The sequence below is a fragment of the Bacillus rossius genome, chromosome 15, assembly GCF_032445375.1.
Source record: "Bacillus rossius redtenbacheri isolate Brsri chromosome 15, Brsri_v3, whole genome shotgun sequence".
In the NCBI taxonomy this organism is placed as follows: Eukaryota; Metazoa; Arthropoda; class Insecta; order Phasmatodea; family Bacillidae; genus Bacillus; species Bacillus rossius.
Window position 1 is genome coordinate 42,507,391 of NC_086342.1, and position 13,345 is coordinate 42,520,735.

General features: G+C 48.7%; 1 protein-coding gene across 2 annotated transcripts in view; it reads right to left on the bottom strand.

Annotated features, from left to right (window-relative positions):
- Window positions 1-13,345, bottom strand: part of LOC134539496 (rab3 GTPase-activating protein catalytic subunit) — a 161,007-nt gene that overhangs the window by 2,579 nt on the left and 145,083 nt on the right. For both annotated transcript variants that reach the window (XM_063381572.1, XM_063381571.1), the window contains exons 13-14: window positions 12,001-12,320; window positions 6,052-6,252 (exon numbers count right to left, since the gene is read on the bottom strand). In XM_063381572.1, the coding sequence (XP_063237642.1) occupies window positions 6,052-6,252; window positions 12,001-12,320 (521 nt within the window). The remainder of the gene's footprint in view (window positions 1-6,051; window positions 6,253-12,000; window positions 12,321-13,345) is intronic.

The window sequence follows — 13,345 nt, forward strand, 5'->3', positions numbered from 1 at the left end:
AAGTATCCACTGAGGGCGTGCAGTTGACTCATTTACCAGTTGCTAGATGGCAGCAGTGTTATCTGTACACGAGAGATGGCGTGCACAAAACATTTGCATATGAATTTATGATCAAACATAATTTATTTCCTTTTAGAAAGATTTACTACCCATATCTGTGTTGCGAATAACTGGATAATGATAACTGAAAAGAAATATTTAGTGTGAACAATATTTTTTGTAAAATATCTCTAAAAATGTCTTTTGATTTACGGGACTGGACTTGACTTTATCCAAAAAACACACAATTAAAAACATTGTACATATTTTAATTTTTAATTTTTCACAAATAATAGGCCTACTGCCAAATTATACTTGAGTGTTCATGAATACAAAAATATCTACACTAATGGAGTTCTTAAAATATATTTTGTTTGGGCAGAGGCAGAAAGTACATAAGTGATAATAGCTGTATACGAATAGTGGCCTAATGGATCCCTTAGCTAAGGGATCCATAGATAGTGCATCGTAATGGACGCGGCTATCTTTGAGTTGTATCCGAATTCTCATAAGGGATGTCGATGCATCCTCTCATGCGTCCACTAGGTCGAGATTTTAAGGGACGCGAATCTCACATCCACTGATAATAATTTTGCCGCACATAAACATGATATTTAAGATTTACAGAGCCAATTACTGCTCAACTAATCTTCAAGAATAATTGCCTTGATACAAACTGCTATGCTAAAAAAATCTCATTAATACACAGAGCAGCTTTGTTTGCGACTGCAAATGGCTATTGCTTATTGACACTGTAGCATCTTGTGGTTAAAATATAGCACTGAATATGATTTTTCAGCAATGGTAATTATTTATTTCGAAGGCAATTTAAAAAAATTAACAGATTAGCATTAAATTATGCAGTGCTGTTGAATGTATTACAAGAACAGCAGGCCGCACATACATCATGTCTGCCAACATTACACAAGTAGTACGAAAATTTGATTAAAATTTTAGTCACGTGTAAATTTTTAATTCCCGCGGTAATGTGGTCTGGCATGTAAATCATACATGAATGACCAATAACAACAAAATAGCGGGATGAAACGACCTGGTTATATAGACCTTGATATATGACCAAAATATTATCACTAACTTTCTGCCTTTGCCCAAATAAAATAGATTTTAAGAACTCAATTAGTGTAGATATTTTTGTATTCATGAACACTCAAGTATAATTTGGCAGTAGGCCTATTATTTCTGAAATATAAAAAATTTAAAATTAAATTTAAAATACGTACAATGTTTTTAATTGCGTGTTTTTAGGATAGACAAGTCCAGTCCCGTAAATCAAAACACATTTTTAGAGATATTATACAAAAAATATTGTTCACACTAAATATTTCTTTTCAGTTGATATTATCCAGTTATGGGTAGTAAATCTTACTAAAAGGAAATAAATTATATTTGATCATAAATTCATATGCAAATGATTTGTGCACACCATCTCTCGTGTACAGATAACACTGCTGCCATCTAGCAACTGGTAAATGAGTCAACTGCACGCCCTCAGCGGATACTTTTCCGAATGAATAGATTTAAGGATTATTAAGAGATGTGCAACAGCGGCGAAAACGGGAATGGTAACCATTCATGCTGCGAGCATTTTTCAGGATTTTCAAAGTAAGTGCATTGTCAAATAAACCCGGAATGGTGTGCCGGAAATTAGGCATTTCGTCACATTTTTTAATTTTTACTATAATTTTAAATAAAAATTTGGAAATCTAATTTTTTTCTAATTTTATCTGGTTGTTAAGGGGGTGATTTACTTTTTGCTAGGCTGGTGTACGCCACATGTTTAAACTTTGTGCCAGTGGACCGAAGCCCCTTTTCTCAGGGGGCCTATCTGATATTTTACTGTCTAATGTGGACGTGGGCAGCCCGGTTGATATTTCTCTCGCCTGCGGTCACGTCCCCAGTTTGTAATTTTATTTCTCTTCATAACCAAAATTGCATAGATCAGCTTCTGGGCTGCAAGCTGCTACTTCTGAGAGGCCTGCTGAGAATAGCAAGTCTCGTCACGAAGTAGTCTCCAGTGGACCCCCGTTCCCACCTGAGTGGCGTTTTCTGCCCACCCTCCCCTCTCTCTCTTCACCCCACCTTAGTTCTGAGAAATCAAGCCAGGAGCAGTGACCTGACGGGAACTTAGCCAAGACAATGGCCTAATTCAAGGACCTTCTCCCTGGTCCGACAGAGATGTCCACGACATCTAGTGGCGGAAAAAGTAACCGCGGGCCTGGTCGCCAGCGTGCAGAGCTCACCCTCGTGACACCTGGTGGCAAGTCAGCTCACCGCCTCAGTTAGTTCCCCTTTACGCCGCTAGAAAGCAGCGCCGCGGCGCCATAAGGCACTATGCTTTCTTCTCGCGGCCTGTAGAGTGTCGATTGTTTGTTGCCTTCTGTTCTGGCCGGTAGAGAGCGCACATGTCGTTTGTTGTCACGCCCGCCTCGGGCACCTCCGCATGTTATCGGCATAGAACCGAACCTTCCCCCTCCTTCTCCCTAGGGGCCTTAGCGCCCGATTTAATTAGGAGCCTTGTCCGCCATTGCTGGGCACTCAGTACTCTGACCTCGGCTACTGACCATGTCTTCTCCGCGTCCTCTGCGCTAAGAGGCTTTTCGCGGGATCGGCGATTTCGGTTGCATAAAAGATGTAGTCAGTTGCTTAAGGGATGTGATCCCATTTGTACAGTAGCCAGGCAGATGTAGTTTTTAGAAAAGGTCATGTGTAGCTAAAGTTTTTGTATTTTTTTAATTCTTTAAAATTTGGTTTCCTTCACGCATCCGTGAATTCTCGGTGCGCGTCATCCTGATGTTGGCGCGAGACTCTTCGTGAGTCCCGAAATCTACACCCTGTTTGGTGAGTAATCTGGCCTTTTTCCCCCAAATTCCCGTTTGTTGGACTTTCGCGCCAACTGTGTATGACTGTCTGGATGCAGGTCTAATTCGTTTTGAATTTGACTTGTGTTTCAGACAGGGTCCGAGTTTCTGGGGAGAGAAATTGCTCCCCGCATGATATTCGGGACCTCCAGCTGATTTCCCCCTTTAGAAGAGTTTTCCTCTCGGTCCGACGTCATCCTGGGAAGACCCGGGTGATATGAGCTATATATATTTGCTTGCATAGAAGGAACTAAATTCATTACAAAGATACCAGCGAGCAGTGCTTTAAGAACGTAATCCTCAAGAACATGTAAAATAAAGGAAACTAATATATATGTAATCGTTGGGAGAATCAAATTTAGGTGCTATACTTGAAATTTTTGGTTAATGTAATCATTTGTTTGTTAAGGTGTAATATGTATTGTTTTAAGTAATGTAGGGGCGCCCCCTTAACTTTGTTAATTACTAAGATCTTTATTATCATGTTGAAATAATGCTAACACAAAACCTCTTAATAATAAACCAGGAAAACCTATAGACCAAATTATTTATATAGTGTATTTATTTATCATATACCTTCTTCTACATAACGATCCACGAACTCCCAAGTTTCTAGTGTGTAGGGAGTGTAAATTTTGTCTTGTTCACCGCCTCGTGTCCCCTCTGGTAATTAACTTTAATTTTCAACATATTTTGCCCAACTGTTTCCAAGGTGTTTTTAATTAATTTAAAATAATATAATTTTTGGTCACGAGGGGCGTGTCAATGGAAAACATTCACATACAGGAACTTTTCATTATTTTTAAATTAAGTGTATTGGCAAGGAAAACCGGAATGGTACCATTCAGGATTTTAGGAGCTACTTTTATATCTGCGCACACAAAAACTGGAATGGTTACCATTCCGACAGCGGATACTTTTCCGTATTTTGCAGACAAACACGGAAAACTATCCAATACGGAATGGTAATCATTCACAGTGCGGACACTTTTCCGGATTTTTTCTAGCATCACATTTGCAGTAAAAGCCGGAATGGTAACCATTCATACAGTGGATACCTTTCAGGAGTTCCAATGATACGATATTTGCCAGTAAATCCTGATTGGTAACCATTCCGGATTGCTCTGGGCACATGAGGATGTATAATTTATGGAATGGTAACCATTCCGATTGGATACTTTTCTGCCCCCCCCCCCCCCCTCCCTCCTTACATACAGTCTCAGGTACCACGCTTTCAGTCACGCCACCGTGCCTTACTCCGGTACGTTTAGGCACACATGCTAAGACTAGCGTAGCGTTTCGATGCCTCTGCCGTGCCTGAATGCAGCCGGCGTAGCGCCCCTACCCCTCCCTATCCTGTTGTTCTACGAACCCAGTGGTGTGCTAAGTGTTTGCCTCTCCTCCTCCCCCAGGCCATAGTCACCCGCCATTTTGTCCCAGATCTCCCCACCTCCTCCCTGGGGATGACAAACTTTCCTGCCTGCTCTCGTCTTGCTGCCTCTGTGGAGAACACTCTCCCCCCTTTGTTACTCCTGAGCCTTGGAAGCATAAACCGGTGGCTCAGTAATTAATACTTAGGGACATTAGTTCCAAGACTTCTCACGTGGAGCGCCGACTCCTGGCCTCCCTCCACCCCACCCCACCTCCTACCTGGTTCTCTTGTGAACAGGATGTATGTTAGGAAGTTACTATCGACTCCTGTGCAGTTTGCGAGGTGCGAGTGGCCATGTCACTACCAAGTCTTCGGGATCATTTTCATTAACGCACAAGTGCTTGTGACTTTTGTCTGAAAGATGTAGTTCCGACCGAAGGGATTTCTTTACCCAACATTTTTCTTTTTCTTTTCTATTCATTTAATGAGCTAGTGATTTATTATATTGTTTTGTACGGTATTGTTCTCCATTTTCGACAAGATGCACAGATTTTCCTTCTCTACCCACCACTGCGGTAAGTGATATCAAGCTGTCGTCTCTTATAAATTTTCTGCTATTTACAAGGCAATTGTTTTACCCTGTTTCTCCCTTTCTCAGTTTTTATCTCCGCGCTCTCTTGTCCCTTTGCGTAGCAGGTCCCGGTTTCTGGCCCAAAATTAAACTTCTGTCTCTAGTTACGTTCAACTCGCCAGATGGCGGTCATCACTTCACTCGTTTCCTCGGTCCCGCTAATGCAAGACGTCAGGGGTTGATCCCTACATTCAACTGGCAGGGAGCAGTTAAGTCGCACCAAAATTTAAAATGTAGTATTCCGTACAACTATGTACAGCACATCCACAATTTCTGGATAAACTTGAAACTAGATTAATAAGAAAAGTCAAGATCTTCCATTGGACAATGACAACCTAGTTTTATCTAGAACAATTTTAAAGTTATTCCATTTTCACAAAATTACTCCTACCAAATGCCGTGTACAGAGAGCTAAGATGTTTACACATAGAAAACCTTATTGAAAAAATGCTCTACCCAATGAAAATTAAACACGTATACAGCTGCAATCAAAGGAGAAGCTGCAACTCGAATTACATCAAGTCTAATAAAGGAGGAAGGGAAAACAGCCCTGACAGTTATTTAAATATGATCAAGACTCAGCTATTATTATGTTCTTGGCACTAACCATTTATCGACTGGGTTAAATGTTTTCATCGACCAACTACACACTGCCTAAGTATTGGAACAAGTAATTGCAAATACTATTCTGTTCTAATATGTAAAAAACTTTACACTGTCCAAGGCCAATGCAAACCACAACCAAGATGGGTGACTAAATTCAAGAATTTTTAGAACAATTTACTTAGAAAGAACCAAATGCTGTATATGAGTGTTAAATACAAAATTATTTACATTACTATATTAAATTAGTTGTATATTGGTTTATTAAAATATCAAGTTGAAGTACAAACTTTGAGAAATAACAAAATAGTTAGAAGAATATATTTTGTGTGTATGTGGATAAGCTTAAATGCTACATGAGCAGAGGACATTAGGGTAAGCAGCTACGATATGTCTATGAAGAGCAAAGGGCACAAGGCAATGCAACACACACTGATGCAGTGAAAGAGTAGCAAAAAGTCACATGAGATTGCTGTTAATAAGTTACCAGTAACTAATTATTGTTAAATCTTACAGTTTATACTCACTTTCTGCGCCTCTCCGAACATAGCCCTGATCTTGTTGCCGATGGCACCCCATGGTCCGCCTGGCACCTCAACATCAGTCTCTGTCATCAGCCGTGCTAGGAACACCTGCAGCCCCACACTGTTGTCTGAGCAGAACTTGTGCTCCAGCGAGATGGCCTGGGCCACCACCGTCTCTGCTCCCACCAGCTCAGAGACCAGCTCCTGGAACATCAGCCAGCATCAGCCAGCATCAGTCTCTGTCATCAGCCGTGCTAGGAACACCTGCAGCCCCACACTGTTGTCCGAGCAGAACTTGTGCTCCAGCGAGATGGCCTGGGCCACCACTGTCTCTGCTCCCACCAGCTCAGAGACCAGCTCCTGGAACATCAGCCAGCATCAGCCAGCATCAGTCTCTGTCATCAGCCGTGCTAGGAACACCTGCAGCCCCACACTGTTGTCTGAGCAGAACTTGTGCTCCAGCGAGATGGCCTGGGCCACCACCGTCTCTGCTCCCACCAGCTCAGAGACCAGCTCCTGGAACATCAGCCAGCATCAGCCAGCATCAGTCTCTGTCATCAGCCGTGCTAGGAACACCTGCAGCCCCACACTGTTGTCCGAGCAGAACTTGTGCTCCAGCGAGATGGCCTGGGCCACCACTGTCTCTGCTCCCACCAGCTCAGAGACCAGCTCCTGGAACATCAGCCAGCATCAGTCTCTGTCATCAGCCGTGCTAGGAACACCTGCAGCCCCACACTGTTGTCCGAGCAGAACTTGTGCTCCAGCGAGATGGCCTGGGCCACCACCGTCTCTGCTCCCACCAGCTCAGAGACCAGCTCCTGGAACATCAGCCAGCATCAGTCTCTGTCATCAGCCGTGCTAGGAACACCTGCAACCCCACACTGTTGTCCGAGCAGAACTTGTGCTCCAGCGAGATGGCCTGGGCCACCACCGTCTCTGCTCCCACCAGCTCAGAGACCAGCTCCTGGAACATCAGCCAGCATCAGCCAGCATCAGTCTCTGTCATCAGCCGTGCTAGGAACACCTGCAGCCCCACACTGTTGTCCGAGCAGAACTTGTGCTCCAGCGAGATGGCCTGGGCCACCACCGTCTCTGCTCCCACCAGCTCAGAGACCAGCTCCTGGAACATCAGCCAGCATCAGTCTCTGTCATCAGCCGTGCTAGGAACACCTGCAGCCCCACACTGTTGTCCGAGCAGAACTTGTGCTCCAGCGAGATGGCCTGGGCCACCACCGTCTCTGCTCCCACCAGCTCAGAGACCAGCTCCTGGAACATCAGCCAGCATCAGCCAACATCATCAGCCGTGCTAGGAACACCTGCAGCCCCACACTGTTGTCTGAGCAGAACTTGTGCTCCAGCGAGATGGCCTGGGCCACCACCGTCTCTGCTCCCACCAGCTCAGAGACCAGCTCCTGGAACATCAGCCAGCATCAGCCAACATCATCAGCCGTGCTAGGAACACCTGCAGCCCCACACTGTTGTCTGAGCAGAACTTGTGCTCCAGCGAGATGGCCTGGGCCACCACCGTCTCTGCTCCCACCAGCTCAGAGACCAGCTCCTGGAACATCAGCCAGCATCAGCCAACATCATCAGCCGTGCTAGGAACACCTGCAGCCCCACACTGTTGTCTGAGCAGAACTTGTGCTCCAGCGAGATGGCCTGGGCCACCACCGTCTCTGCTCCCACCAGCTCAGAGACCAGCTCCTGGAACATCAGCCAGCATCAGCCAACATCATCAGCCGTGCTAGGAACACCTGCAGCCCCACACTGTTGTCCGAGCAGAACTTGTGCTCCAGCGAGATGGCCTGGGCCACCACCGTCTCTGCTCCCACCAGCTCAGAGACCAGCTCCTGGAACATCAGCCAGCATCAGCCAACATCATCAGCCGTGCTAGGAACACCTGCAGCCCCACACTGTTGTCTGAGCAGAACTTGTGCTCCAGCGAGATGGCCTGGGCCACCACCGTCTCTGCTCCCACCAGCTCAGAGACCAGCTCCTGGAACATCAGCCAGCATCAGCCAACATCATCAGCCGTGCTAGGAACACCTGCAGCCCCACACTGTTGTCTGAGCAGAACTTGTGCTCCAGCGAGATGGCCTGGGCCACCACCGTCTCTGCTCCCACCAGCTCCACCACCGTCTCTGCTCCCACCAGCTCAGAGACCAGCTCCTGGAACATCAGCCAGCATCAGCCAACATCATCAGCCGTGCTAGGAACACCTGCAGCCCCACACTGTTGTCCGAGCAGAACTTGTGCTCCAGCGAGATGGCCTGGGCCACCACCGTCTCTGCTCCCACCAGCTCAGAGACCAGCTCCTGGAACATCAGCCAGCATCAGCCAGCATCAGTCTCTGTCATCAGCCGTGCTAGGAACACCTGCTGCCCCACACTGTTGTCCGAGCAGAACTGTGCTCCAGCGAGATGGCCTGGGCCACCACCGTCTCTGCTCCCACCAGCTCAGAGACCAGCTCCTGGAACATCAGCCAGCATCAGTCTCTGTCATCAGCCGTGCTAGGAACACCTGCAGCCCCACACTGTTGTCTGAGCAGAACTTGTGCTCCAGCGAGATGGCCTGGGCCACCACCGTCTCTGCTCCCACCAGCTCAGAGACCAGCTCCTGGAACATCAGCCAGCATCAGTCGCTGTCATCAGCCGTGCTAGGAACACCTGCAGCCCCACACTGTTGTCCGAGCAGAACTTGTGCTCCAGCGAGATGGCCTGGGCCACCACTGTCTCTGCTCCCACCAGCTCAGAGACCAGCTCTTGGAACATCAGCCAGCATCAGCCAGCATCAGTCTCTGTCATCAGCCGTGCTAGGAACACCTGTAGCCCCACACTGTTGTCCGAGCAGAACTTGTGCTCCATCGAGATGGCCTGGGCCACCACTGTCTCTGCTCCCACCAGCTCAGAGACCAGCTCCTGGAACATCAGCCAGCATCAGTCTCTGTCATCAGCCGTGCTAGGAACACCTGCAGCCCCACACTGTTGTCCGAGCAGAACTTGTGCTCCAGCGAGATGGCCTGGGCCACCACTGTCTCTGCTCCCACCAGCTCAGAGACCAGCTCCTGGAACATCAGCCAGCATCAGCCAGCATCAGTCTCTGTCATCAGCCGTGCTAGGAACACCTGCAGTCCCACACTGTTGTCCGAGCAGAACTTGTGCTCCAGCGAGATGGCCTGGGCCACCACTGTCTCTGCTCCCACCAGCTCAGAGACCAGCTCCTGGAACATCCGTCAGCATCAGCCAGAATCAGTCTCTGTCATCAGCCGTGCTAGGAACACCTGCAGCCCCACACTGTTGTCCGAGCAGAACTTATGCTCCAGCGAGATGGCCTGGGCCACCACTGTCTCTGCTCCCACCAGCTCAGAGACCAGCTCCTGGAACATCAGCCAGCATCAGCCAGCATCAGTCTCTGTCATCAGCCGTGCTAGGAACACCTGCAGCCCCACACTGTTGTCCGAGCAGAACTTGTGCTCCAGCGAGATGGCCTGGGCCACCACCGTCTCTGCTCCCACCAGCTCAGAGACCAGCTCCTGGAACATCAGCCAGCATCAGCCAGCATCAGCCAGCATCAGCCAGCATCAGTCTCTGTCATCAGCCGTGCTAGGAACACCTGCAGCCCCACACTGTTGTCCGAGCAGAACTTGTGCTCCAGCGAGATGGCCTGGGCCACCACTGTCTCTGCTCCCACCAGCTCAGAGACCAGCTCCTGGAACATCAGCCAGCATCAGCCAGCATCAGTCTCTGTCATCAGCCGTGCTAGGAACACCTGCAGCCCCACACTGTTGTCCGAGCAGAACTTGTGCTCCAGCGAGATGGCCTGGGCCACCACCGTCTCTGCTCCCACCAGCTCAGAGACCAGCTCCTGGAACATCAGCCAGCATCAGCCAGCATCAGCCAGCATCAGTCTCTGTCATCAGCCGTGCTAGGAACACCTGCAGCCCCACACTGTTGTCCGAGCAGAACTTGTGCTCCAGCGAGATGGCCTGGGCCACCACCGTCTCTGCTCCCACCAGCTCAGAGACCAGCTCCTGGAACATCAGCCAGCATCAGTCTCTGTCATCAGCCGTGCTAGGAACACCTGCAGCCCCACACTGTTGTCCGAGCAGAACTTGTGCTCCAGCGAGATGGCCTGGGCCACCACCGTCTCTGCTCCCACCAGCTCAGAGACCAGCTCCTGGAACATCAGCCAGCATCAGTCTCTGTCATCAGCCGTGCTAGGAACACCTGCAGCCCCACACTGTTGTCCGAGCAGAACTTGTGCTCCAGCGAGATGGCCTGGGCCACCACCGTCTCTGCTCCCACCAGCTCAGAGACCAGCTCCTGGAACATCAGCCAGCATCAGTCTCTGTCATCAGCCGTGCTAGGAACACCTGCAGCCCCACACTGTTGTCCGAGCAGAACTTGTGCTCCAGCGAGATGGCCTGGGCCACCACCGTCTCTGCTCCCACCAGCTCAGAGACCAGCTCCTGGAACATCAGCCAGCATCAGTCTCTGTCATCAGCCGTGCTAGGAACACCTGCAGCCCCACACTGTTGTCCGAGCAGAACTTGTGCTCCAGCGAGATGGCCTGGGCCACCACCGTCTCTGCTCCCACCAGCTCAGAGACCAGCTCCTGGAACATCAGCCAGCATCAGTCTCTGTCATCAGCCGTGCTAGGAACACCTGCAGCCCCACACTGTTGTCCGAGCAGAACTTGTGCTCCAGCGAGATGGCCTGGGCCACCACCGTCTCTGCTCCCACCAGCTCAGAGACCAGCTCCTGGAACATCAGCCAGCATCAGTCTCTTTCATCAGCCGTGCTAGGAACACCTGCAGCCCCACACTGTTGTCCGAGCAGAACTTGTGCTCCAGCGAGATGGCCTGGGCCACCACCGTCTCTGCTCCCACCAGCTCAGAGACCAGCTCCTGGAACATCAGCCAGCATCAGTCTCTGTCATCAGCCGTGCTAGGAACACCTGCAGCCCCACACTGTTGTCCGAGCAGAACTTGTGCTCCAGCGAGATGGCCTGGGCCACCACCGTCTCTGCTCCCACCAGCTCAGAGACCAGCTCCTGGAACATCAGCCAGCATCAGCCAACATCATCAGCCGTGCTAGGAACACCTGCAGCCCCACACTGTTGTCTGAGCAGAACTTGTGCTCCAGCGAGATGGCCTGGGCCACCACCGTCTCTGCTCCCACCAGCTCAGAGACCAGCTCCTGGAACATCAGCCAGCATCAGTCTCTGTCATCAGCCGTGCTAGGAACACCTGCAGCCCCACACTGTTGTCCGAGCAGAACTGTGCTCCAGCGAGATGGCCTGGGCCACCACCGTCTCTGCTCCCACCAGCTCAGAGACCAGCTCCTGGAACATCAGCCAGCATCAGTCTCTGTCATCAGCCCTGCTAGGAACACCTGCAGCCCCACACTGTTGTCTGTGTAGCCCTTTGGAAGCCTACCTACACCAGAATTAAAGATTGTACCCTCTGGGAAACTAATGTTTGAAATCACATTTAGTGCTTTCTACCAAACATCAATAGTAATGTTGCCTTAAATACATATTTTGTAAGCATATATTCTTTATTTATTTATGTTAGCCCAGTGGCGAAGACCTCCACTTTCTAAACAATAAATTATTGCATTCCTCGCTTTGGGCTGAAGCCAATGCAGGTTTTTGTACAAATAAATACCACTTGTTCCACCTGTCTTCAAGCTTCGGAACACAGATGGCACCATTTTTGTCCCCTTTACTACTCTTGTTTGAATACCTACGTGCCGCATTTATGTCAACAACCTGTTGAGTGGTGTCACTTCCCACCACTTCTGGGGACTATGTTACCAACAGAGATCTTTACTCCATAGTTGCCCAGAACACCCTTGCTCGCACTACTCATATGACTTGTCCCCTGCTTCACGCTGCATTGTACAAGAGAATCCCAGGGTTTAATGTGATACTGTAGAGTGACGACAGTACCTCGTAGTGACGCTGGCTGGGGTGTGGGTTGCGAGTGAGCCTCTCCGCGCGCTTCACGATGCTCTGCATGGAGGCTTCCAGCCCCGGGATGTAGTCCTTCTGCTCCTCCACGAGGCGGGAGACGGCGGCATGGACCAGCGTCGGCAGCAGCAGTCTGGCCACGCCGGACATCCTCTGGGCGCTGAAGAAGAACAGCACCTTCTCCGCCTCGCACGTGTCGTCAAACAACCTCTTCTGGCGCTGGGCTGGCACTGGCTTGGCTGCGTTCCACACCTCCACCCACATGTTGTCCTTGATCTGCATGCGCTGGCTCAGCGTCCCTGCGAGTACATGCTCCCGCTCAGTCCACGACATGGCTTCCAGCAGTGTGCCTGCATTCTAATTAACCTGAGATAACTGACTCTGTGAATATACATCCATTTGCACAGAAACTAGATTACTCTAACTTGCACATTTCTTGTGAGCTCAGCAATGTGCCAAGCCCCGTAAACATTTGATTTAGCTCATTAGTCAGCACACGTAGACACGGGTGACCGTAATGGCAATATCATCAACATGATGTGTCTTGGTTGCATCGCCCCCATATTTCGGTGCAGCCATGCACAGGGTGTCTACTAGATCTAGTAAATGAAATTCCCTGATTTTTCCAGGTTTTCCAGGTCTAAAACTGAACTTTTCCAGGTTTTTTGTAACACAATTACGACATTCCACAAAACTGAAAAAACTGCATAACAGTACATTGACGGGTTTCAAAATATTTCAACTCACTTAAATTAGTAAAAAAAAATACCTTCTTCCAGGCGTGGCCAAAGTAACTCAATTGATGGCAAATAAAACATGCTGCTACAAATATTTCACACACTTACTTTAGCAAAAACATAAGTAAAAGGAAGCTCCCATCAATTTCGTAGTGACTCAACTTTTGCGTCTATTGCACTTGCTTCAGATCGAGCCAAATCCAATACTCGAGCCTTCTTCAACTGCAATGCCTTGATCTCCTCTTCAACTCTTCTTTTTCTGCCTTCTTCTTGTCTGTAGCTTCCTTTTCTTTTTGTTTTGTTTGCAGGGCTTCCTTACGCCTACAACTAGCATTTATTACATACTGTAACATGGACTTGGTGATATCAACATGCTCTACACCTCCAGAACGTTGAACAAAGTCGTACATCTGTCTTAGTGCGTTCAGTATTTCTTCCTGCAAGTTTGCAGTCAGCAGATTAGAATTCACTGAAAATCTTCTTTCCAATGATGCATTTCCATTGGAAAGTACCAACAACATACTCACAAACTTTAGAAGGCCTGTTTTGGCAGCTACTGTATGTGCCTTAAGAATGAGCATCCACAA